This window comes from Cricetulus griseus (genome assembly GCF_003668045.3).
Source record: "Cricetulus griseus strain 17A/GY chromosome 1 unlocalized genomic scaffold, alternate assembly CriGri-PICRH-1.0 chr1_1, whole genome shotgun sequence".
Taxonomy (NCBI): Eukaryota; Metazoa; Chordata; class Mammalia; order Rodentia; family Cricetidae; genus Cricetulus; species Cricetulus griseus.
The window spans coordinates 71,166,992-71,192,813 of record NW_023276807.1 but is presented as its reverse complement, the minus strand read 5'-3'; the positions used below and the strand labels follow the sequence as shown (position 1 = coordinate 71,192,813).

At 41.5% G+C, this 25,822-nt stretch overlaps 1 protein-coding gene across 1 annotated transcript in view; it reads right to left on the bottom strand.

The window, feature by feature from the left end:
* Positions 1-1,772: 1,772 nt before the first annotated feature.
* Fam155a (family with sequence similarity 155 member A) overlaps positions 1,773-25,822 on the bottom strand; it is a 490,329-nt gene continuing 466,279 nt past the window's right edge. The window contains exon 3 of the mRNA XM_027387886.2: positions 1,773-2,062. Coding sequence (XP_027243687.1) covers positions 1,773-2,062 — 290 coding nt within the window. The remainder of the gene's footprint in view (positions 2,063-25,822) is intronic.

Below are 25,822 nucleotides of genomic sequence, written 5' to 3'. Positions count from 1 at the left end.
AAACAATTCTAGCAATTTTTATTAAGCAATACCTTTATTATTTTTTAATATTCTTAACAGACTGGAACAAAACATTTTATTCAAAACAAAATCTGCATACTGTACGCATGTCGCAGGGTTAAGCATGATGCAGAGGATAGAGTCTGAACGAAAACAAATGCCCGGGGGGTGGGGGTGGGTTTAATAGCTCTAAAGTTAACAACTAAATTTTGTTCACTAGGAGGACCTTGTCTGGATTTCCTTCCTCTCTCAGCCACACAGCAAACCTACCCGAAGTGCACTTCCCAAGTGTAGTTAGAGATTAGGAAGGAATGTGAAGTGTCTTTTAAAATTGTTTTGTTTGTTTGTTTTGTAAAAACAGCCCTTATTGACTTTTCCTTCCACTGGCCCTACTGTAAACCCATAAAAGCCTCTTTTAGAAAGCAAATTCATACACACTCAGCAGGTGAAATGTTCCCATAAAGGAAAAAAAATACAAACAGTGATTAGACTTATTTTTTTCTCAGCCGACTAGAGCTTGCTGGAGTGAGGACGCTTCGCACTGTAGTAAAAATGGCTGATCTGTTGATTGTTTTAAAAAGGAGTTTCCTCTGTGATATTGCAGAGCTGTATACCTGGAAGAAACTGGAACCCTATGCTGGGGCAATACTGGGATTAAATGGTACGTATTCTGTATACTAGAATCCCTTCCACCACGATAAGGGAGGAACAGAAGTCTGGACTGGTGTTCTTGGTCTCAGCTCCCATCACTTGGAGGCCAGTGCCCCGGTGTTCATGAGGGACTGCTTGCTGGCCTTGGGCTGTGGGCCGCTCCTGTCTGCCTGGCCAGGAAGAAAGAACTGGGGATGGGCACCAGAGCAACTCGGTTCACAGGAGCGTGTTTCACTCTTTTAATTGTGTTCCCCCCCACACACACATAAAACCTGTGAGCTGCCTGACTCTTCGAGCGCACTGTTGCTCATCCAGAGGAACCACTGGACCCTGGCTCCCTCGGCTCGGGCTTGTGCAGGGCACACACCCACCATGCGAGACACAGACAGAAGCAAGCGGATGTTGTCTGCTTGGGGACAGAAGGCGAGGGCCAGCAGGGCCTGCAGAGCGTGGCGTCCATGGGTTGGAAGGAGGCTTAGGGAATTTTTTTATTTTTATTTTTTTGTTTTCTTTTTTGTCTTTTTTTGTCTTTTTTTGTCTTTTTTTATTCTTTTTATTGTTGTTTTTTTTTTCTGTTTTTTTGTTTTTTGTTTTTGTTTTTTGTTTTTGTTTTTTTTGCTACACCGTGAGGTTATAGCGGTCATTCCTCTATTAGAAACTGACAAGACGTAGACAGTATCTGATGGACACACATGACTAGAAATAGATAGATAGACAGTGGAGAGACTTAAGTTCACCCACAAAGAAATCCTGCATCAACAAGTGCAGAAAAAGAAATAAACTAAACTAAACGGGAAATAAACCCCAAACCAAACCGAAAGCAAAACAAAACAAAACTCCAAACGTTAAAACACAGTAACACAGTGTATAAAATGGTGTGAGAAACTGAGTCACTTGCAGCCTCTTAGTCGGTAAAAAGCTGCGGCTGTGTCCGTGTTGGGAATCGGGCCCATCATGTTGAATGTTACCCGCAGGTCTTGCGGGAAGTCCGAGGGTAAAGCACCCGGGTGGGTTCAGTTCCCGGGCAGCAGCAGGTGCGCATCCCGGGTGGATCATCAATGCTCTGCGCTCAGGAGTGCGCACCTGCCCGGCCCTGCGCCGTGCGCACGCGCCCGCTGCGCTCAGTCCTCCCGAGTGGAGTTGTCCTCAAGCGTGGGGAGGCCGCCCAGGCCCAGCCCGGTGGAGTTCTGTGCCGCGGAGGCGGTGAGCACTGTGTGAAGAAGGATGAGGACCAGTACACACAGCTTCAGCCGGGCGGGGCACAGTCTCGTGGCCGAGGACACTGTGAGCGACGTCCTGGGGCAGGAGTCTTTTCTGTCCAAGGTCCCTTTGGGTCGGGGTGCAGATTGCTCCTCGCTCCTGATGTCACAGCATTCGGGTTCATCATTGGTTAGGAAGGTTTCGTAGAGCCCTGGGGGAAGAAAACAGGGAGGTTAGAGGCCAATGATGCAGAGGAGCAAGCGGGAAGGGGGATGCAGGGGACAGCCTCATCCCAGCTGCCCTTCAGCATTCAGGATTGGCCTGCCAACAGGGCGGGCTCCCGAGGTGTAGTGAAGTGCGCTTTGGGTTTCCTCGTAGGAACAGGGCCTGCTGGGTGTTGTAAGTGTACAGAACATGCCTAGATTGACAACCAGAGTTTCTGGTTCCAGATGGACGTGGAGACCGAGTTTACTCGGCCACCATTCAAACCTTAACAGGAATACAGTCACTAACCTAATCCATACACCAACACCAAGAAGCCCTACCAGTAAAGGGCCAGTCCGTCAGATATCGAGCCCTGGCAGCCCTGTTTGTCTAGTTTCCCTCCATGGACCTCATCCTGTCTGAGACCCTAAGTGAATAAGAGGGGCATCTCGGCATCTAACGGGAAGCAGGTCCCCATTTGCTACACTGTGGGTGACCCCAGGAATTGACGCTTTAATAAATCGGTCTGGACCCCCGCACTCTGAAGATTTCCCCTCTTCCACTAGTATTCCCATCTACTGCGACTTTCTAGTAACTTCTTTGATCTCTCTCTCTCTCTCTCTCTCTCTCTCTCTCTCTCTCTCTCTCTCTGTGATCTCCTTTTTTGTCTTCTGGCTGAGGAAATACAAATTGTCTGTACTTTAAAATTGATGAGTTTGTACTTTTGAAACTGTCAAAGTGATGAATAAAACAAAGTATTACTATTTTTCTGTTTTGTGTCTTGCTGTAGTTTGTATAATAATGCCAGTAGCTGTATAAGCGGTCTGAGAGCTAATGCTGCTGTTTTCATTTTATCTAGTGCTTTTTCTAATGGTTTTAGAATGAACATTTATCATATCATCCCCGTGTTTGAAAATTTTAGAGACGGGAGAGGTGCTGCAAGAATTAAGTGACATTTTTTCATGTAAAGTGGTTGGCTCAATGACTAACAAATATACTGATAATTTCGGCTAATGTAAATAATGGCGATTAGCCATGGCATTTCACCACTTGCACCCCACCTCATGAAATCCAAGCATTTTTCCCACCACTCTCACAGCTCAATACCCTACAGTCTCGGGAACAATCCGTATGAACCAGACTGCCCTTCATCTGCAAATTTCCTAAATGAATACCCTCATTTCATTTATCCCCTAGGAGCAGTGTGAGGAAATTCGTCCTGTGAGGCCACACTGTCAGCAGTTTGCTCTTCGACACTGCATTTCCCCCCCCCTTTCAATCACAGTTGCCCATTTTCATGTCAATTTCCACACCCAACTATCAACTTGAAAAAGCATGAAGTGAACATTTTCACCATTACATTCCCAAAATATATCAGAATACCTAGACAAAATAAAGTTAACAGGCACTTATTGTATAAGAAACTAAGCACATCTATTCATTTAGCTACAAAGAAGCTTTTCAATAGATTATGCTTCAATATGTTTATGGTGATGATGCTTACAATAGTCATTTCTTCTTAGGCATTCAAAGGTAAACTTCACCTTCGCCTAGGAAGAATATGGAAAAAAAACTGAATTAATGAGATCTGCAGCTCCGACATTTCTAATGTATATTTTCTTTCATATATCTCAGCGATAGACTAGTCATTTAATGAAGTATACATTGACAGCATCATATTCTACAATGAAAAGGTATTATGGAGAGCAACACAAACAAGACCCCTATGATTGTTCTATTAGCACCTTTAAAATGCTAAGAATTGAAATTTTCTTTCACAAGGTCATGAAAATAAGAGTTTCTCCCAATGTTACTCAGAAGTTATATTCTGATTTAAACTAAAACTGTAATAGACCAAATAATACAATTAGTGTGGGCCAATAGGACCGTGATTGGGACTGCCACAGCTTCTACTATCTCTTTTTCCCTCTGTATCTTGAGAATATCACTGGGAGCCATGTACACATTAACGTTCAAATAATTTCACCAGGCATTTTACAAACGGAGAAGAAAATTCCTGAAGCATGAATTCCAAGTGCTTCCTTCTCAAGGGCAATGTTGGGACCTCTTTCAGACCCAGCTTAGAAAGGAGTGGTGGACTCCAAGCCTTTGCTCCCCCTTCTCTCTGCTTTCCCCAGAGCTATTATTTCTCTATGACCCAACCCCAGATTAGCCCCAGACATACAGCTTCATCTACAGCTGATATGCCACCAGCTCGTCCTGGCAAAGAAGCCACTGGCCTGTGACTTAACAACCACTATGAAAATTAAGCAGCATTCTCTTACTGCTCAGTTTAGAAGAAAATATGTGTTAATGATACTTTTAATTAATAATATTATTATGTTAATAAAAGAATAGCAGTTGTATGTTTTTATGGGGTACCAAGCAGTGTTTCAATATACATATACACATGTTGTACCAGGCCTAGATTATGTCATTTATCATTTCTTTATGGGAAAATACTTAACACCCTCTCCTCTAGCTCATTGTTAATTGGTAGCCACCCCGCTGTACAATATCATACCAGAACATATTTCTGCATGCAGTTTGTCACCCACTGGTCATTTACCCTCTGCCTGTATTTGGTAAGTACTAATCTATTGACAACTTCTACAAGACCAGCTGTTTCAGACTCACACAGGAGTGACAATGCTTGTCTTGGACACCAGGCTTATTTCATGTAACATGATCATGTCTGTTTCTGTTCCTGCTGAATTGGGCAGGATTTCCTTCATTTCTTTATGGTGGAATGATATTCATGTATACACATATTCACACATGTATTCAAATATCTGTCATATATTCTCTTTCAGTACCTCAGCTGGATGTTTACCCTGTTTCTTGGCCACTGTGACTGTAGGCTGTAGGAGTGTGTAGATTGACAGAAGAAGCTTATCATTTCCAAATACTTACTTGTAGGAACTGGGGTTGTGCTGCTCAGCATGTGTGTAGCTTTGAGTTTGAGCCCTAACAACTGTCTCCCAAAGAATCTAAGCCTTATTGTGTGGTCATTTTAGATATTATCTTAGCACAACAAGACTGGATATCTGGATAGAATCTTTAAATGTGTGAGGTTACCCTCCATTATCTGACATTTACCATTTGAGTTATTTGCATCTAGGGAGAAAGTTCAATTTTTGAATAGTTTTGAAGACTTTAGAATAGTTGTTCAAAGTTCTTACTGTAAAAGCTTAGAAAATAATAGTATAAAGAGAAACAATGTGAAATAAACCAAATCTGACTCCACTACCACCACCACCATCATTAGTATTATATCATCATCACCACACCACCATCATCATCATCACCATCATCATCACCACCATCATCATCATCACCACACCACCATCATCACCACCATCATCATCACCACCATCATCATCATCACCATCACCATCATCACCATCACCATCATCACCACACCACCATCATCATCATCACCATCATCATCATCACCATCACCATCATCACCACACCACCATCATCATCATCACCATCATCATCACCATCACCATCATCACCACACCACCATCATCATCATCACCATCATCATCATCACCATCATCACCATCACCATCATCACATCATCACACATCATTACATCACCATCGTCATCACACATCATCATCACATCATCACCATCATCACACATCACCATCATCACATCATCATCATCATCATCACATATCACATAATCATGATAATCACTGTCATCTCATCATCATCACCATCATCATATCATCATCACATTGTCATCATATATTACATCATTACATATGATCATTATTGTCATTGCATCATCATCATATCATTACATCATCATAAATCATCACCATCATCATATCATCACATTATCATCATCATCATCATCACATGTTTATCATGATCATGATCATCACCATCACATCACCATCATCATCATATTATCATCCTCAACACATTATTGTCATCACATTGTCATCCTCATCATATCATCACATCATTACATCACCATCACAACACCATTATCATCACAACACCATTATCATCCTCATCATAGCATCATCATCACATTGTCATCATCGTATCATTACATCATCATCACTTCATCATCGTCATCATCACATCACATCATTTTCATATCATTACATTATCATCATCACATCACCACATCATCATCACATAATCGTGATAATCACTGTCATCACATTATCATCATCCCCACATCATCATGAATATCAATTATCATTATAAAGGGGAAAAGACACTACTGAACAATTCACCTTTTTTATCAAGGTAGTCTCATACATAGAATGAATATAATTTGTAGATTTCATATATAAAACATTTAAATGAGATTATGCTTTACCTTTGCCTTCTGCAGTTGATTTGCTAGTGCTTGTTCTATATTTTCATGTTTATTACAAGTAGGAGCACACAGAGTATGTCTGATGTATGTAGTTTTGGAAGCATCATCATCACATCTTTATGTGATACACATATTTATGCTAACATGGTAAACGTTGTCTGCAGGGAAACAGCTTTTGCCTGACAGAGCTGTTGCACAGGTAGGCTCATGGCAGGTGGGACGTTCACAGGGTGAAGCCCCTCTACATACCAGCACAGGTGGTGGTGGACTGGTGGAGTCCCACCCCATCTAAGGAGTGGGTGAGAGCTGCTGGACTCAGCAATGCATCGTGTGAGAAGCTGCCATGCTCCAGTGGATGGTTCCATATCCATGCCTATGGGCAGCAATAACTGAACCCACTGGGTTTACAAAAACAATACATGAAGTTGTCAGGGTGTGAGGGGAAAACAAGAGCGAAGGTAGTTGGGGTGGACTTAATCAAATTATATCAAATCAAAATACATTATATTCAGGCAGTAAATTCTCGTATAATAAAAAAATTTAAGAAGAAAAACAAAAAGGCTAATATGGCAGAATTTCTAAACTTAATGAATATTAATTTCTTTTTATTATTTAAATGATTTAATTATTACTCATATTTACATATCCATCCTCCCATGTTCCTCCCCAATCCCTCCAACTCATCCCCAGGGATAGTGAGGCCCTCCACCAGGGAACGTCAAAGTCTGTCATATCGTTTGGGGGAGGGCCTAGGCCTTCCTTGCTGTATCTGGGCCGCAGTAGTATCCCTCCATAGGGAATGGGCTCCCAAAGTCCATTTGTGCTCTAGGTTTAAAGACTGGCTCCATTGTTAGAGGTCCCATAGACTGTCTTGGCCTCCTAGCTGTCACCCACATTCAGAGGGCTTGGTTCGGTCCAATGCTGTTTCTCCAGCCTTATGACTAGGGTCTCCATGCTCTCAAGAGGTCAGGTCAACTGTTTCTGCAGCACCATCTTGGCTCCTTTTCTCATCCCTCCTCCCTCTCCACAACTGGATTCCAGGAGTATGGTTTAGTGTTTAGCTGTGGGTGCCTGTTTCTGCTTTGAACAGCTACTGGATGAAGGCTCTAGGAATGGTAACCAAGGTAGACAACAATCTCATTATAGGGGAACGGCATTTTCTCCTTATTTCTATTTTACTTTCTGATTATTGACACGTTGAGGTGGTTTTTGGTTGTTTGGATAGTTCATATTTACAATTGGCTCATGTAGAAAGTTTTGTATTTATAGATTCCAAATTCTTAATTTATTCACATTGCCTCCTTATTGTTAATGTGTTATTTCTGCTTTTCTGTCTTGTCCTTGGGGAGACAAGTGTTTCCTTAATTTGCATTGTATTACTAAAGATGCACTATCACCCTTATTATGTGTTATTTTTTGCTAATTCGTTAATTTCTGTATGTGTGTTGTTTTAATTTGTTTGATATATTTTAAAAATGTATTTGTCATTCATCTAAAATTTTATTTATATTAAGTACAATGGTTTTTCCTGATAAAGTCTGGTCTTAACATGTTTGGCATGTGTCTTGTTACTTATTGCTTTTTCAAATGTTAGTGTTCTATGGTCATGAGTTAGCATCAGTTTTGGTAAAATTTTGTCTGGTCATAATACTATCATCTGAGCAATGTGTAAGTTATAGACCTCCTGATTAGTTTTCTCTATACATTTTACGCATGCATATGCATTTTTAAATATAATATGTTGACTCCTTATATATTTTCCTGTTTTGTCAGAAAGTACAAAAATTCATCAACATTTATGTATCCCTGGACATTTATTACTAACCAAGAAGATTGGTGCTTTGATGGTACAGTTTTGTTACCTTTATTGAGGATTTTGTCTTACAATTCTTGCTGTTGCTTTGAGTATACTTACTATGAATCTTTCTTCTATCACACTTAGCATGTGTGCTTTGTGTCTTATTTGAATGTTTTACTCTCTCTCTGTATTTTTCTCTGTATTGTATTCTATACCTCAGACTGAAGAACTTTGTTTCCTTTCTATTTGTCACATCTGTAGAGCTCTGATCTGTTCTCATCATCATACAAAATGATTTCTAAGTATTTTAATATCTTATCCATCATTCTCTTTCCTATTATTTACCATGTGAGCATACTGAAAGACAGTTTTTTCATAATTTTAGAAATTCATCAATAATTAATGGGTGAGTTGACAAGGATTCCTCTCATTTTGAGACATTATATGACCATGTAGCACAAGACTGGACTGGATGCCAGGATTCTCCTGCCTCAGTCTGTCTGATGGGATAACAGATGAGTGTGACTACACCCAACTGGAACATCAGTTTCTTTGACTAATGCTTACATGTTTCAAATCTATTTAGTTCCAATTACTAACATTTTCATGAGCACTCTTTGAGAAATTTCAATGGTATTCATACATCACTTACATGCCATAACTTCTGTTTCCTTCTTGACTTAGAGATGACCTAGCTGGAATAAACTTCAGTAGTGGTGTCGAAGGCACACAAGATACTGTGAAGCCCCCTCCATGGGGTCTCCTGGCAGACACCTCTGGGCTTTTCTGAAGTTTTCACTTAGAATCCCCTGGACTATGGATCTGCCCTTTTCTTTCACACACTGTTTGTTAAAAGTCTCAATTTTAACAGCCAGCCAATTTTCAGGCTTTGTTACATCTATGAATGCAACACATCTTTACATTTTTACTTTAGATTCAATAGAATTTAGAGGCAAATGAGAGGTAAAATATTGGCTGTAGCTCACTGATTTGAGCCAGGAGTCTCACTAACATTTAAATGCAGTCAGTGGCTTACTCTTTACTGAGACATTTTCTTTTTTGGTCATTCTGAAAAATCCTAACAGTGTTTCACAAAATAGTTTTGAAAATTGGTATTTTGACATCAATAACACCTTCATTTCATGTTTACTCCAGTAGTTACTCTACATGAATGTCAGCAGTTTAACAGCTCAAGTATTCAAATTGCATGTTTTTATTTAAAAAAGTAAAAAATAAAATCTATGGAGAATTTGCTAGTTTTCAGCAGTTATTTTATATTTGAGAAAGTAAAACCACGTGACATGAATTTCATTTTAACTTCATTGACCATCTTAAAAATATCAGATGTTGCAAATAAATAATTTTTTAATCATGTGTTTACAAGCAAGGTCAAATTGTAGTAACGAATTTATGTATTGAAAGTGACAGTTTCAGGGGATGGACACAGGGCAGCTGCATCAGCTCTATAATGCCGGGGAAAAAAGTAGTATCACCACACACCACTAAGTTAGCAGGGTTAGCTTTCCTCCAGTTGGTGATGAGAAGAATGCTTGCTGCTGTTCCCTTCCACCTCGGAATTCTAAGCATATAGCAGGGTAAAATTGTCTACAAGGGAGAAGTCGCTATTTCTCTAATGAGAGAAGGAACCAAGGCAAGCTTTGATAGTTGAATTCCTTGAATCAGAAAATCTCTGGGTGGAGCCTAATAGCAAAAGGAAATGCTAGCACAGTCAGACTTTTGAACTTGCAGTCTCCACACCCATGCATTCCACCAGCCACAGGTGAAAATATATGAAAACTACTTCATCAGTATTGAAAGTGTACAAACCTTTTCCCAATATCACTCCCCCAAACAAAACTGTCTGACAGCTCTTTATACCTAGCCTTTGTATCACATTAGGTTTCAGTTATGGGGCATGGGATAAGCATAGGATACATGGAAAGATTTCACCCTCAAGCTCCTCACAGAGCTTGAGCAGCCAGAGATTTGGGTAGGAGTTCTGGACCCTATACCTGAATGGAGTGAGACTGAATTTTTCTTAAGTAATGTCCCACAGGATTGTGCCAAGGCTGTAGAGAGCCCAGTGCTCACTACACATTAGAATACAGATGGCTTCTGAATTGTAAATGGTACCCAATGAAATTAAAATCAAAGATCCACACTAGAAAGCCAGAAAAGTTATACAGATAGTTTACTCATTCATTAAGACCGTAGCTAAGTTCAAAAATAAATGAGGCATTTGAAACAACGTCTTGAAACTAAGCAGAGAATTTTCTCAACCAACTTTCTCAGGTTTTCCAGAATTTTACCAGAACAAAGACAGTACGCAGCCAGAGAGGTACAGTCTAGACACAAACCACTATGTGCTGTTAAATATCACATTTCACATTGTTATTTTCCTCAGAGTCGTCACACCTATGCTTTTTAATTATGAAAAATGCATCTGAGAAAACAGAAAAAAGAACTATTGGATTGAGAGAATATACACTCACCAAATACATCATTTATTTCTTCACCCCACCCATAATGATTTCTTGGTGGGCTGCCCCAGGACTGCTTGATGATAAGGGATTGCTGTGTACAGAAAAACCACAAAGTTTCCAGAAAAGGTGAGCATTTATACTAAAACTTGGAGTCATGTGGGCCACCTGAAATGGCTCCTGTCCTTCCCTGCTCCGTTAAGTGAGGCTCTGCTCCGTGACCAGAGGCCCCCTAGCAGAGACAGTGAGAGTCTCCAAGGGAGGGAAGGAAAAATAGCAAATCCTTCCATGTCTATGGTTATGGCAGAAGGTTCTTGCAGATGCTTTCCTGTCAGACTGCCTTGCTCTTCACACATTCCAGGGGGACTGGAAGACCCTGGTTTGCCTGAGGATTTGCCTGTGTCTTCATGCTTCGAGTTCTAGACCCTGAGGTGGGGATTCACGTCATCCATTACTCAAAAGCACCAGAAGGCAAGTGAGCACTCCTTGCTGAGAGCATTGCCTGTTGCATTCTGATTCTATTTATTCTCTTTTGTTTTCTCTGGGAAATGGCACGGATCACATATTGTAAATCAGTTTGGCCCACAGCGCTTGTTAAACTGGAATTTCCCCATAACTAGGATGCTGTGGAGGAAATATTCTTGGAAACAGAAAATTGTACAAATAATTCTGTAGCTGCTGCACTTCAAATGGTGAATTGTGATGGAAGAGACGGTTTTGCCAATGCTCGGATACATCCCTGTATTTACTGCACAGGCAACATCTCCTACCTTGTTTGTTTTGAAAGAAAAACCAGATACTCTGTGTAATCACAGAACACACCCAAACCTCCTCCAGATCTGCACAGACTCAGCTACACACTGACACAGTCATAGTTCCATGACATTTAAATATCTTGTAAATAGGCTTGGGTTTCAGGTATTTGCTTTATTGAGTAAGAGAAGTTATTTTCATGATATATTTCTGTTTTTGAAATGTGAAACGTTTAAATAAACAATTGAGATTTTGGAAAACCAATGCTAAAACTTAAGTTAGTTAGAGCCTAATTTGGAAAAAAATCTCACTAGTGGTCTATTAAAATAAAATACATTACAGTAGTTGATAGGCCAGGCCAAAAAAATCAATGCCAATATGTCAGCACTGTTTGGGGATAATGTTGCTGCACAATGACAGGGCACCAGCCTAGCATCTGTAAAGTCCTGAGTTTAATCCCTGTACCACCAAAAAACAAAGACAAAAATAGAGTCAATATATAATTTAACCAAAACAACAACAACAAAAACATACAAAAACCAAACTCTAGAATAATTAGCTAGCCTTTTTAGATATCCAGTGAAATTAGTGTTCTTCCTACTAATTTATTTAATTATTTTCTTTAATGTATATGAGTGTTTTGCCTTTTGTACATCTATGAGATCATGTGTGTTCCTGGAGCCCACCTAAGTGAGGGGACGACGTGGGATCTCCCCTGAAATTGAATTATAGACATGGTTGTGAACCACCATGTGAGTGCTGGGAATTGAACTCAGGTACTCTGGAAGAGCTGCCAGTGCTCTTCACTGAGGAGCCATCTCTCATCTGTCTGACACCCAGTAGTTTTAACACTGTGGTGATTTCAGATGAAAATGCAACAAAATGAGATAGAAATTCCCATAGAGAAGTAAAAAAAAAATCTGTGGCAGTGTTATGTTTTTGCAAGGAGCAGGGAGTGTTTGCTGGGATAGAGGGCCAATTTCTTGGAAAAGGATCTCACTCATGTATCCTTCCCTAGAAAGTAAAGTTGCTGTTTGAGTCACACATTCTTCACTGAGGGACTGGAGATATTTATGTCAAGCTCTGGCAGACTAGTAGCCACATGGACCATCTTGCTGGAATATTAGTTCTCATTCCCTTAGCTCCAGAGCCAGGAATAGCAATGGCATCAATGATACACTGTAACCATGGGCATCATGCATCAGTTCCCTGTTTTGTGTCCAGTTACTTCCTTTAAAATCTTGTCTAGGAGAATTACTGAAGACACAAGCATCTATAGAGCTTTAGCACAAAGGAGTTAGAAAGTGTTCACTAATAGGCCAAGGGGTAAAATTAAAGTGACAGTTCAGTATCAGGAAATTGTTATTTTTAAAAATTAGTATTCAATATCCCATTACAATTTGTAGTTGAGAACCGATTATCTGTCCTTTAAAATAACAAATCAAAGGATTCCTGAAATAGTTTCATTAGTTGTATTTCTTCAGAATGCTCCTTACACGCCCCCCCCCCCGACAAAAACTCCCCAAACCAAACAAACAAGCAAGGAAACAGACAAACAAACAACCCAGGAAATTCTGGAAGTTCTATAAAACTGGTAAATGTGCCTAGGTGATGATGGAGAGAGAGATACAGTGAGGGGGCAGAGGACAGAGCAGGAAAGAGATGCTTACTCATTGAATTAAGAATCAAGAGGCTGAGGCAGGAGAATTCCCAACAGTTAAAGAGTGGCCTGGATTATATAGTGAGCCCCTGTCTGAAGAAAATAAAATGTGTGGATGCCTGTGTGTGGTGTCTGTGTGGTGTGTGTGTGTGTGTGTGTGTGTGTGTGTGTGTGTGTGTGTGTAGAATCAGGCATCAGAAGTAATGTGAAAAAAATAAGGAACCATGTAAAACACTCATATTTAGGCAACCAAAAAATGTCATAGTTTGGGAATGCTGATTTATGACTGAGAAATGCTAGCTATAAGCTCAAGTCCATATGGAAGGAAGTTGTTTGTGAAGTAAGGGGATCGGTAGAATCCTGAGATCCTAGGAATAACATTCAAGGAGTTGAAGATTTTCATGATTTTGTCTTTCCAATTCAAAGAACTTATGAGTCGATAATAAAGTGCCTAGACGTTAGTAGTCACAGATATTCATAGAAGCATTTTATATACAGTAAGAAATGGAAGTGAAAAATCTATGATGAATAAAAAGACTTGTGTTGTGCCTATGCCTGAATCACTTTTACACACACATTAAATCTGCTATGGAATCACACTTAGAGATTCAGATGGGACACAGAATGACACATGTTAACTACACATGGTATAAAATACTGTCTTCCTTTTAGTGGTTGTCCTGGATGGTTTATTTCAACCCGACACAAGCTAGAGTCACCCAAGAGAACAGAAAATCAATAGAGAAAATGCTTAAATAGCCTATAGGGCATTTTCTTAATTAGTGATTAATGGGGGAGAGTCCAGCCCATTGTGGGTGGTGCCATCCCTGCCTGGTGGCTCTGGGCTCTTTAAAAAAGCAGGCTCAGCAAGCCAGGGGGAGCAAGTCAATAAACAGCACTCCTCCATGGCTTCTGCATCAGGATCCTGCCCTGATTTAGTTCCTGTCCTGACTGCCTGCAGTAATGGACTAAGATGTAGAAGTGGGAGTCAAATAAACCCTTTCCTCTCCAAATTTCTTTTGGCCACAGTGTTTCATTACACCAATAAAAACTCCAACTAGAACTTTGGGTTAGAAAACCCACTGAGTGTTGAGAGCTCAGTGAACTGTTCTGTAAGAGCTTGGAAGGTAAGATTGCTGAGAGCAGTGCAGACATTGGAGGCCTAGCTTTTGCAATTTCAAAGGGAAATTGTGAAGAATTTGTGGTGTCATGTTAGGTGCATCTGAAGAATCATCTGTTATTAACAAGAGACTGGAACCACTAAAGAAAACCTTTGCTTTGCTGGGATAATGAGTGCTGGTCAACTGGGGATGAAGAATCAGCTGTGGTAAGAAGAGACCAGCATCACTGAGGTAAAGTCTTCTAGGCAGGGTTTCTCAGGATCAGCACCTGGAATCTATCTATCTAGCTACCAGGCTGCCCCACAATGGCAGCTGACCTTGATACCGTTAGAACCACTCAAATGGTGCTGGTTTTGAAGGCTTGAAGGGGTCCTGGAGTGCAGCTGATGTGGCACTATGTGGCAGGGCTCAAGTCCCTGAAGAGAGCCCAGGAGAGGCAATTGGTGAAAGTGCAGCACTGTTGCAGCAGAAGACCCCAGCAGTTTGGAAATTCTAGTGCCATGGGATGACCATCAAGAACAGCAAGATTAGTGGAGTGGAGCCAGCCGGAGCCTAGAAGACAAGCTGTGTGTGCTGCAGAGGGCAGAGCCGGAGAAGTGACCCAAGCCCTTTGGAGCAGCCCAGAAGATTGTGTATGGATCCCAGACAATTGCACACTGAGCTGTTTATACTTTTGGACTTTGGTTTTGCTTTGTTTAGATGGAAAACGTATCCTGGTTCTGTCTGAAAGAAAATATTAATTTATTATTATTTTTTATTTTACAGGAGCCCATAGTTGAGAGACTGAATTTTTAAAGAGATTTTAGGTTTTAAAAGACACTGGATTTAAAGAGGCTGAATTCAAAAGTGTAAGTGCAAAGACAGGGGAACTTTCTAAGTTTGTGAGATGTTTTATTTTGTGATAGTGATGTTATTGTGTGATCTTGGGGATCAACAAGAAAGGAAAGGTTATGACTTAGCATCGATATGTTTGTGTGTCAAGTTGACAAGGATCAGTTGTGTTGGCTAGCTTGGCCCAAGCTAGACTCATCTGAAAGGAGGGAACTGCAACTGAGAAAGAACACTTTCCTAAGATCCAGCTGGATTAGTGATTGATGTGGGAGGGCCCAGCCCGTTGTGGGTGGTATCATCCCTGCCTGGTAGTCCTGGGCTCTTTAAAAAAGCAGGCTCAGCAAGCCATAAGGAGCAAGTCAATAACAACAACCCTCCATGGCCTCTGCATCAATCAGTTCCAGCCTCCCGGATTCTTCCTGTTTGAGTTCCTATCCTGACTGCTTTCAATCATGGACTAAGATATGGAAGCATAAGCCAAATGAGCCCATTCCTCCTCAACTTACTGTTGGTCATGGTGTTTCATCACAGTAACAGAAACCCTCACTAGCACAGTGGGAAACCCTGACTAGCACAGTGTTTTAATTTGGTTTGCTTTTATTTTTCTCTCACCATTGAGGAGCTGAATTCTGGGACTGGAGAGAGGCTCAGTTGGTAAAGGGCTTTCCTTACAGACACAAAGATTAGTGTTTGATTCCCAGAATTTATGTAAAAAGCCATTTGTGGTCAGACACTGTAACCAGAGAGCTTGGGAAATGGTGACTGGAGGATCCCCAGGGATCCCTGGACAGACAGTTTAGTCTACTGGTGAAATTAGGAAAGGGGGCAACTCTGTCTAACACATGTAAGATGGCCTCCACAGGCCTGCATATGCACATGCATGCATGTACACACACACACAAACACACACACACACACACACACAGACACACACACACAGACACACACACACAGACACACACACACACAGACACACACACACACACACACACACACACACACAGACACACACACAGACACACACACACACACACACACACAGAGAGAGAGAGAGAGAGAGAGAGAGAGAGAGAGAGAGAGAGAGAGAGAGAGAAAGAGAGAGAGAGAGAGAATTCTGCTGACAGCCTTATAGGAGGGGAAACTCTTAGAAGTGCAGCTAGAATAGAAAGCCACCTGCACATTCTTTGACTTTTACCCAGGGAGTATCTTTCTAAAGCATCTGTGTTGTGGAATAATCTTTTTACACATTGTGAAAACGTGTCACTGGGATTGTTTTAATAAAAAACTGAAGGTCAATAACTAGGCAGGATTTGCTGGGCAGAGAGAATGGTTGGGAAGAAGAATGCGGAGCTGCCAGAGGATACAGAACAAGCAGCAAGGTCATGCTTGTAACTAGGACATGTTAAAGGACGTAGATGAAAAGATATGGGTGAATTAAAGTTATAAGAGCTAGTTATTCGGGGCATTGGTGGTGCATGCCTTTAATCCCAGCACTCGGGAGGCAGAGGCAGGCAGATCTCTGTGAGTTCAAGGCCAGCCTGGTCTCTAGAGCGAGTGCCAGGATAGGCTCCAAAGCTACACAGAGAAATCCTTCTCAAAAAAAAAAAAAAACAAAAAACAAAAAAAAACAAAAAACCAACAACAACCACAAAAAGAGTTAGTTAGAAAGAAGCCTAAGCTATGGGCAGAGCTTTTGAAATTAAAAAATAAGTCTCCATGTCATTATTGGGGAGCTGTTGGTACCGATAAAAAAGCCCAAGTACACTTCCGAGCTACAAAACTATACAATAATAGTCTTATGATATTCTAACATTAGGCATTTTCAGCAAATTTTCATTGACTATGTGAAAATCTAGGAGAAAAGGTATACTCCAAAACCAGAAAAAAAAAATACCATGATGAAGGAAGAAAAGAATGTTGACACATTTGTTTGTACAGATTGCTTCCAACTACAGCAAGCATTTCATTATCCAAGCAGGAAGACAGCTCGTTACCCTCTGGAGTCAAACCAGTAGCTAATTGAAAGGATGTCAGGTGCTCAAGGTTACAAAACCATGTTCCCGTGGAAACAAAGGCACCAAAGAGCAGAGGACTGCCAACAGAGTGCTTGAGACTTGTAAAATCTGCAACTGGATTCCTGATGAACTTGGAAAAGCAAGTTAATTTCTATTTTTCAGTTTTCTTGTTGGCTGAATTTAATGCTTGTGCTATCATGGTGGAGTAAAAAGTCAAAAAAGCCACTGAGCCCAGTTCCCTCAAGACAGACATTTCTTTTTTGCAGTATTACCTTCAGTGAGCCCATCCCATCCAAGAAACCCTGATTCCTTAGGGTACAGGCAACCAATGGCAAAACTACTTATTGGAGCTGGTTAGTTGTCCACTTTGGCCTGTCAGTTCGGAATCTCTTGATTGCTCTCATTATGGGATCATCCTTGCTTCTGTTTGTGTTAATCGATGAAGCTCATGATTTTAAATAAATGTGACTCCTTCATAGATAGAATTTTCTCTATTTTCAGGATAATTGGAATGAACAGAAGTAGAAATTATCCCCTTGGCTAGCATGAGGGCTGAGGATCTGAGGGCTGGGGGAAGGTCTCTATAGCTAGGTCCTGGCTTTTAATGTCCTAGAGGAATAGGGTTTCTGGTGGGAGATTGTGTCTTCCTTATATGACAGAAAGTGGCATCCAGGAAATCCTAACAATATGGCCTCCTAAACAAGACCTGAACAATGACAACACCAATTGACAGGCCAATAGGGATGGGGAAATCTCACAAGGCCCCATTCCTAGATGAAGAGTTACAGTAAATGAATGGAGGCTGATAAAGAGAGAAACCAGTCTTCTCCAAGGATGAATACCCCAGTAGGTAGTCCAGTCCCAGATGGCCATCCCTAAATGTACACATGAGCAGTACTGAATTGACTCTTCAGGACACACACACACACACACACACACACACACACACACACACACACACACACAAATCCATCTTTTTGTGTATGCATACATATAACAAAATAATAATTTAAGGGTGGTAGAAGCACAGGAGGACTAGAGGGAGGGATGTAAATGATATAAGTACAATATTATATGTAAAATTCTGACAAATTAAAATGCATGGAAATAGTAGAATGAATTTAGAGAAAGTAAATTAGTTAAACTATAATTCCTTTCAAAACCACAGGAGAGGCCTATGAAATCAGTTTAAAAATGACAATAAAAACATTTCCAAAAGGAGTACAAAGTGTTCTAGAAGTAAGAAACTGGAGAGTTTCCCATGATGCTCCATACTCAGGTATGTAGAAAGCTCTAATCAGACTTAGTGGATGTGTCATTCAAGAAGAAAGAGGAGGAGGTGGAGATACAGATATGGGAGGAGGGCAATTCGGGGTGAGCTTGAAAGGGAAAATAAGGGGATGGATATGACCCCATTTAAATGCACACATATATCACATTCTAAAATAATAAACTAAAACATGGTAAGAATACATGTGACTAGATTTTATTCTTTTTCCCTTTCTTTTCTTTCCACCTTTTTTCCTGTCAGAAAGGCATCATTACTTAGAGCATTTTTGGTTCCACGAGATCCTCAGCAGCATGCTCGGAGTGGCTGGGCTGTTTGAAGCATGTTCACTACTGTCTCATCCCACACTGAAGGGTTCTCAGACTCAGGGATAAAATATTCTGATGATTGACAAGTGGGGCTTTGGATACCACACACAGAGCATTCTGGTTCATGAAATTTCAGAGATCCTTTTATTATCCAGCTTAAAGCGATCTATAATGTCCACGCCCTGTGTTCAGCAATGCTCACTCTAGTCTCATTACTCTTGTCTCTGTCCCTCGGCCCTGATATCATGGCTTCTATCATTGTTGCTTCCTGCCCTCTAATATGGGTGATTTTTTTAAGCCTGCAATTCGTTTTCTCATGTAAAGGGCAGAATTTATTCTAGAGTAAGCCATATTGAATGTCTTTTTTTTTTTTCAATCTTGCAAGTCATTACTCATTGCACTTATCAGTGGAGGCTGCTATATGATGGGCACTGTAGGCACAGAAGCTTCCCCATCTTGAGGCCTGAAGAACAGGGGATTACAGTCTGGGGCTGGACTGTGAGGAGACAGTGTTGTCAGTTCATTCCTGGAGGTCTCGGATCTTTGATCTTGTCATGTCACAGGCTATCTTTTTCCTAAGTCATCTTCGCACTGTTTTCCCACTGTGTGCTCACCACCCCAATTTCCCTCCTTTCAAATACATACTTAAGTTCTGAACAGTGACTGCTAAGACTACACACTGAAGCCCTAACTTTCAATGCCTCAAAGTAATGCCTGTCTGTGGAGATGGCTTTCTCTTGGGACAGTGAGTTACCTTGCTGCTGTCTTACCTACACTGAGCTCACACCTCTTTCTGTATTTGATTTTATAAGATTCTCTTTAGCTCAGGGGATACACACACACACACACATACACACACTACAAAAAACACACACACTACAAAAAACACACACATGCATATAAATTGTTTTGTCATGCTGAAATTCTAACTCATGGTCTAAGATTTAAGGCTAATTTTAAAACAAAAATTTCCTCCTTTATTTGCTTAGATTCTGTGTTGAAACTAGCAATTCTGTGTGACACATGCATATATGAATGGTATATTAGAATGTTATAAATACATTAGTTATTTGTTGCTATATCATAATGACTGTATTTTATATGAGAGCTATAATACATAGAACAATGCCAGTTTGAGTCACAGCCATATTTAGTGACACACATAAGAAGCTTTGCCCGTCTTTTGATGATAGGGATATATCTATGAGCTCGTGTGTGTGTGTGTGTGTGTGTGTGTGTGTGTGTGTGTGTGTGTGTGTATGTGTGTGTGTGTGTGTGTCCGAGGGTGGGGGAATAAGAGTAAGAGCGCACAAGTGTTCAAGACAGAGGGTGATATCTGAAAACTCTCACTCACCATCTGGCTAACAGAGCTAGCCATCTGACCACAAGCTTTTCCAGGAACAGAGAGCTAGACAGTCTTTGTCTTTATTTAACCTAAGGAGAAAAATAGGAAGGAAGGAAGGAAGGAAGGAAGGAAGTGGTCATGTTGCAAAACACTCATGACATCCATTTTTGATGTGATGTATGGTGTGGGGAGTCAGGGAGTGTCTTTGTGAATGATGTCAACCTGTGAGGAAGAGGTAGGAGTCATGGGCTTCCAGTTCTGTGAGCTCACTAAGGATTCTTTGCTCTATCACACAAGGGAGATATTTTTCCTAAGCTACTTTCAGGGCAGCTGACTGTTCCACTTATGACATTGATGATGGACCAATAGCTGGGAAGTATGTAATTATTTTTTGCTTTTGCAATAACAGACTTGGAAAAGCAATATTGGACTAGGCAAGGATTCTTAAACATTTTCCATTTGTGATCCCTTTTCACTCTAGATATTTTTAACATTATTGATAGTAAGTCACAGAGAAATTGGTTTTCTGATTTTTCTTTAGTAAACACTGAGTTTTGCTATAGATAAGAGATGTAAGTCAGTGGTTACACTAATGATATGGGTATGCTGGTTTATTTTTGCCCAAAGAACTGAATCTTGGGTGAATATTTCATACTGCAGGATCCAGCATCTTCAACATTTTCCAGAGCTGATCAATAGTTTGAGTCAGCAGTCATCATGCTGAAAATGTCACTTTGCATAAATCTTTAGTACAAAGTAACAGGACCACATTTAAGACCATTTAAAAAACTGATGGAAATTCTGTCATAATCTGAAGCCAAAATTCTTTTGGTAATTTTTGTGAAACTGAAGCCAATAACTCAAACAGTGATTTATACAATCAAGTATTCTAAAACAAGACGACCCTAATACACATAAATTTAAAATTGGTATGTTGAAAAATGATGGCATAAAATAGTCTTTCTTTCCTGTAACTAACCCATCCTGGCCCCGTAAGAGCAGAAAACTTCCTACAAAAACAAAACAAAACAAAACAAAACAAACAAAACAAAACAAAACAAAAACAAAATTCACAGCATCCAACAGTCTCTAATGTGAGCCTGGGTTTGTGGCAACTTTTGTCGATGCTACACAGTTGAGAGTGTACCCCTACTGTGTGTTTATTGAAGTTACAGCACAACTCTGGTGAGCCCTGACAGAAATACCAAAAATTCATCTTACACTTGCTTTTGAATTATTTTTGGGTGATTGCACAGAGACCTTTTACTGTTGTTGATATTTCATGACCCTGAATTTGACAATGCATCCCAGTTTAAGAAAAGGTGGGTTGCCAGGCTTGTTCCCATGAGGGCTGAATCTATATCTGTGAGGGAAAAACAGCAGTGGTCAAGCAAGTTCAGTTTGCAGCAGCTACAGACTGGGGTTGATTCTTCACAAAGATGTTTCAAGTGCAGGTGAAACAGGCAGATGGACCAAGAAACCCAGTCCTCCTGCTATGATAACCCTGACTTCGCTAAGTTTTCTTGTCTAACCTGAAATTCCACATATTCAACAGACCAACAGAGGTAGTTCCTTCTGGTGTCCCCACACGAGTGCACATGGATGCCAGAAACAGAGACTGTGAGCTTCTTGTCAGGTTCAAGGACAGTTGAGGCCTGATGTCAGGGAAGCCTTCTAAATACTACCAACCAGTGTTCTCCAACATGTTCCTGAATTGCTCTGGACACAGCCTTGATGACCTGGAACAGTGACTCCTGGATCCCTGTGATTCAACTTGGACTCTTCTTGGGACTAGCTCAACTCCAGTTCCTACCAGCATCGCTCCAGGCTCAAATTATTCAACTCTCCTGGTCTATTCCTTTAGTTTCTCCACTTAGATCATGAAAGCTGTAGGATGCAAAACAGAAGGCTCACTGGAGGCGTGTCAGAATTTTCACAAAGCTGTGGAGAGCAGCAGGCTTGTGGAGGGTAGCACACTGCCACCTACAAATCTGGAGCGATGTGAGTGTACCCACAAGCTCTCTCAGGCTCTCTATGAGCACACAGGATGCATGCTAGTCCACACTCTGTGCTCTTCACAGACAAGTGGGAAATCCCCAGCCTCCACTGCAATTCAGCCATCTCCTTGCCACCATCAGACTGGACTGGGGGTGTGTATCTGTCTGAGGGGAAATTCTTCTGTCTGAGTACTCACTCATTCCATGGGTTCAGTGAAATTCACTAATTGTACAAAGAAGGGAGCCTTACAGTAGGCATGTATTTCCATAGCTTCCAGAAGAATCTCGACATCCAAAATTTTGTTCCCTGTAGTGTGAGCCCTTGGCTAAGGCAGACATTTGAAGGTAGAAGACAAGAGCAATTGATAGTAGGATGTAGATCTAGATGAGTTATTGGATACCTGTAAATGCCAGGTTCTACAGAAAGGAGTTAGAACAACCACACATTTAATTTTGTGGCCTGTTTATCTTTTCTCTCTATTTTATTCTAGCAGTATCTTGTCTCTTTAAATTTGTCTTTTGACTTCAAGGTTCATAATCTTACTGAGATTTATTAATTTTTTTGCTTGATATACTCCTCACCCTCAGAACTGAATTTTGAAAAGTACTTGAACATACCTACATACAGTTTAAATGCGGAAATAGAAAAGCAGCTGAGACGTTGACACTAAAATGTATAGAAAGCATATTTCTCTACTACAATACGGTAATGAGAAGCCACTTTAAAAATTTAAAGACTCCTTTATGATCTTTGTGTGGGTGCGGGCGCGAGTGTGTGGGGGGGAGGAAGAGAGGGAGAGGAAGGGAAGGAGGGAGGGAGGGAGGAGGGAGGGAGGGAGAGGAGAGAGAGAGAGAGAGAGAGAGAGAGAGAGAGAGAGAGAGAGAGAGAGAGAGAGAGAGAGAGAGAGAGAGAGAGAGCCTTTTCCTATGTGCAGGAAGGTTTCAGATGCCCTGCAGTACCGCTTACCTGCCACTAGGATGTGCCATCCACCACCTTAGCTAATCCACCTGGCAAGGAAGGAACAAAAGCATCCTACGGTGTTTTCCCTAGAGGCAGAAACATAACCCTATCCTTGTCACAGCTAAAAGAATGGGATGCAGAATTTACACGGAATTCTCAAAATATGTTTTATCTTCGTTGTCAGTAACCCCCAGCGGACCAACTTCTACTTTTGTTCTTGTGAATTTGGAGCGGCAAATGACATCAGGCCTACTTTATCCATCAATCAAAGGGTAATTTCCCATGTTTGTTACCATAGCACCCACAGCTGTGGCACTCTGCTGCTTCCCGTCTCCTGAATCTCAGCTCCCTGTTACCGGTGAGCACTCAAGGATTGCTCTGGGAGCCCTGGACCCGGTGCGGGAGGGCAGAGAGGGAAACACTGTAATTACTAGAGTGGAGGCTGGGTAGTGAGACGGTGGTCACCGCCCTTCTCTGTAGATGGAGACCCTCCCTAACAGGGCAACCTGTGATGGGGCCTGCAGCAGGAAAAAAAATATCAAAAAACGCGAGTTGCTGTGACTCAACCACCCCAGTAGTGACTGACAGTTTGCCCTGACAACACCCCGGAACTTCTCCCTAATTACCTCCCAAACATTCCTCCCGTCATGTCAGTTCTGTTCTTCAATGGAAAAACCAAGAAGCATCTCAGTTCATCGCCCCCTTTTTACCCAAAGCAGAATTAAACACAGGCAAAAGCCCTTGTGTCATCTAGATCTGCGGCCAGAACGTTGGCGCATGAGCACAGCGCCCCAAGTCAGACAATTTAACATGGTAGACAGGCTTGCTTCCTCGGCTCTTTAGTAAATCCTGCTGGCTTAATAAGGGTCAGGTTACTGTGTTGATTATCAGAGCGTTACATCTGAGAGTTAAAGTTCAGGACATGGCTAAGTTTTGTAAGTGCCACAAAAAAAAAAAAAAAAAAAAAAAAAAAAAAAAAGAACCAGGGCCCGGACTCGGCTCAGGTGGCCTCCAATGAGGGCCAGGAATGGATTCAGGTGTCCAAGGATGTTCTAGGCTCTGCGTTTGATCCCCAGGACTTTGTGAATCAGGCATACTGTTGAATCCGTCATTTCAGTACTTAAGGAGACAGAGGCAGAAGGACTGGGCAGTCAAGGTTACCCTCAGTTCCATACGGAGCTCAAAGCTAGCCTGGGTTACGGGAGGCCATACCTCAGTATCAAAAGCAAAAGAAGCAATGTGGTGAAATGTTGACTTGAATTCATAGCTGTTTTGAGAAAACCTGTGTTTGGAAACTACCAGAATTTTACTTGTCTGAGCTGCACTGTTTGCTGCTAAAGGAGTTAGAAGTTTCCACTCATGTCTAAGGGAACTGAAGGGTCCCACTGAAGTCTTGGTGACCACATCCCTGGAGAGAACTGGTCTCCCTGTAGCACCAGGCAAGGCCACATGTAGTTAGTTCTTAGTGTTATGAAGGGGTTCTCTACCCTCAAAGAAACCACAGAAAACCCACACTCATAAGATCTGTCAGAAAACCCACTCTCATTAAATCTGTCGAACTTGAAGAGATGCTAGTATTCCTTTTCCCCCTTTCCTTTTTCTTTTCTTTCATTTTTTAAAGTTATTTGGGAATTTTGCCAATATATTCTGATCACATCAACTCCCTCTATTAGCTCCTCCCAAATATTTCTCCTCTCTACCCACCCAGCTTTGTCTCCACCCTCTTTTTAATAACCCAATCAGTTCCAATTTCTGTAGCCCATAGATTCTGCAGTGTGTGTAGCTTTCCACTAGAGTATGGTCGACTAATCAGGGGACACACACTAAAGAAAACCGGTTCTTCCTCTCCTAGCAGCTATCAACCACCCACAGCTCCTCATCCAGGGGCAGGACTTTGTGCTCCCCTCCCTTTGGCACACTCTGGTTTTGCTTGGTTTAAGCATGCATGGTTCTTGTGCAGGATGTGACAAATGTGAGTTAATACGTACAGCTTCCCCAAACACTCTTTCTCCCTAGTCGTATACTGACTCTGACTCTTAAAATCTTTTTGCCTCTTCTTCAGTAATCCGAGAGCCCCCCAACGCCCCCCCGCGGGGGGGATGTGACACAGATGTCACATTTAGCCTCTTATTTTCTGTGCCTGGACTGGTTGTGGGTCTCTGCATTAGTCTCCATTTATTGCAAACAGGCTTCTCTGGTGAGGACCGAGAGATGCACTAGTCCTTGAAAGAGCAGGAATTCTGATTTAGATGGTGGGGTTTTGTTTTGTTTTGTATTTATAGACCATGTTTAGTATAGACCATACAGGACCCTTGCTGTATATCTGCATGTGAGGAGCCCTGGCATAACAGTAGCCATGGTAAAGAGGTCACACATGAGTTCCCTTTTGAACCTGTTCCCTCCTGAGTTTAGAAGACCCTTTCATTCAGTACATGTACAAGAATGTGCCAGTTTCCATCCACTCCAAGGTGGTATGTGGGTCTGTGTGTATCTGCAACAAGGAGCTTCAGAGACCATTTAAGTCACAGTTGGGGAGCCAGTGCTGAGCTCCAGAAGGCATCACTCTTCCAGAAGCCAGTCTGAGTACTATGAACCTCAGTAGGGGCCTTCCTGAGTTTCTGGCTTTTCTAGATACAGAGTCTGCTTTTGGTCATGCCTGGAAGTCTCCTCACATGGCCAGGCAGGAAGGAGCAGGACGGTGACTTTAGTATAAGTTCTTGCAGCCACTCACTCAAAGTCTGAGGGGCTTTGCAACCTCAGGTAGGGACGACAGTTGCCAGTGATCAGCCTGGACATAGAGCTTCCATCAAAGCCTTGCCCCACACCAGAAAAGGGCACAATTCTTTCTGGTGTATGTATGAA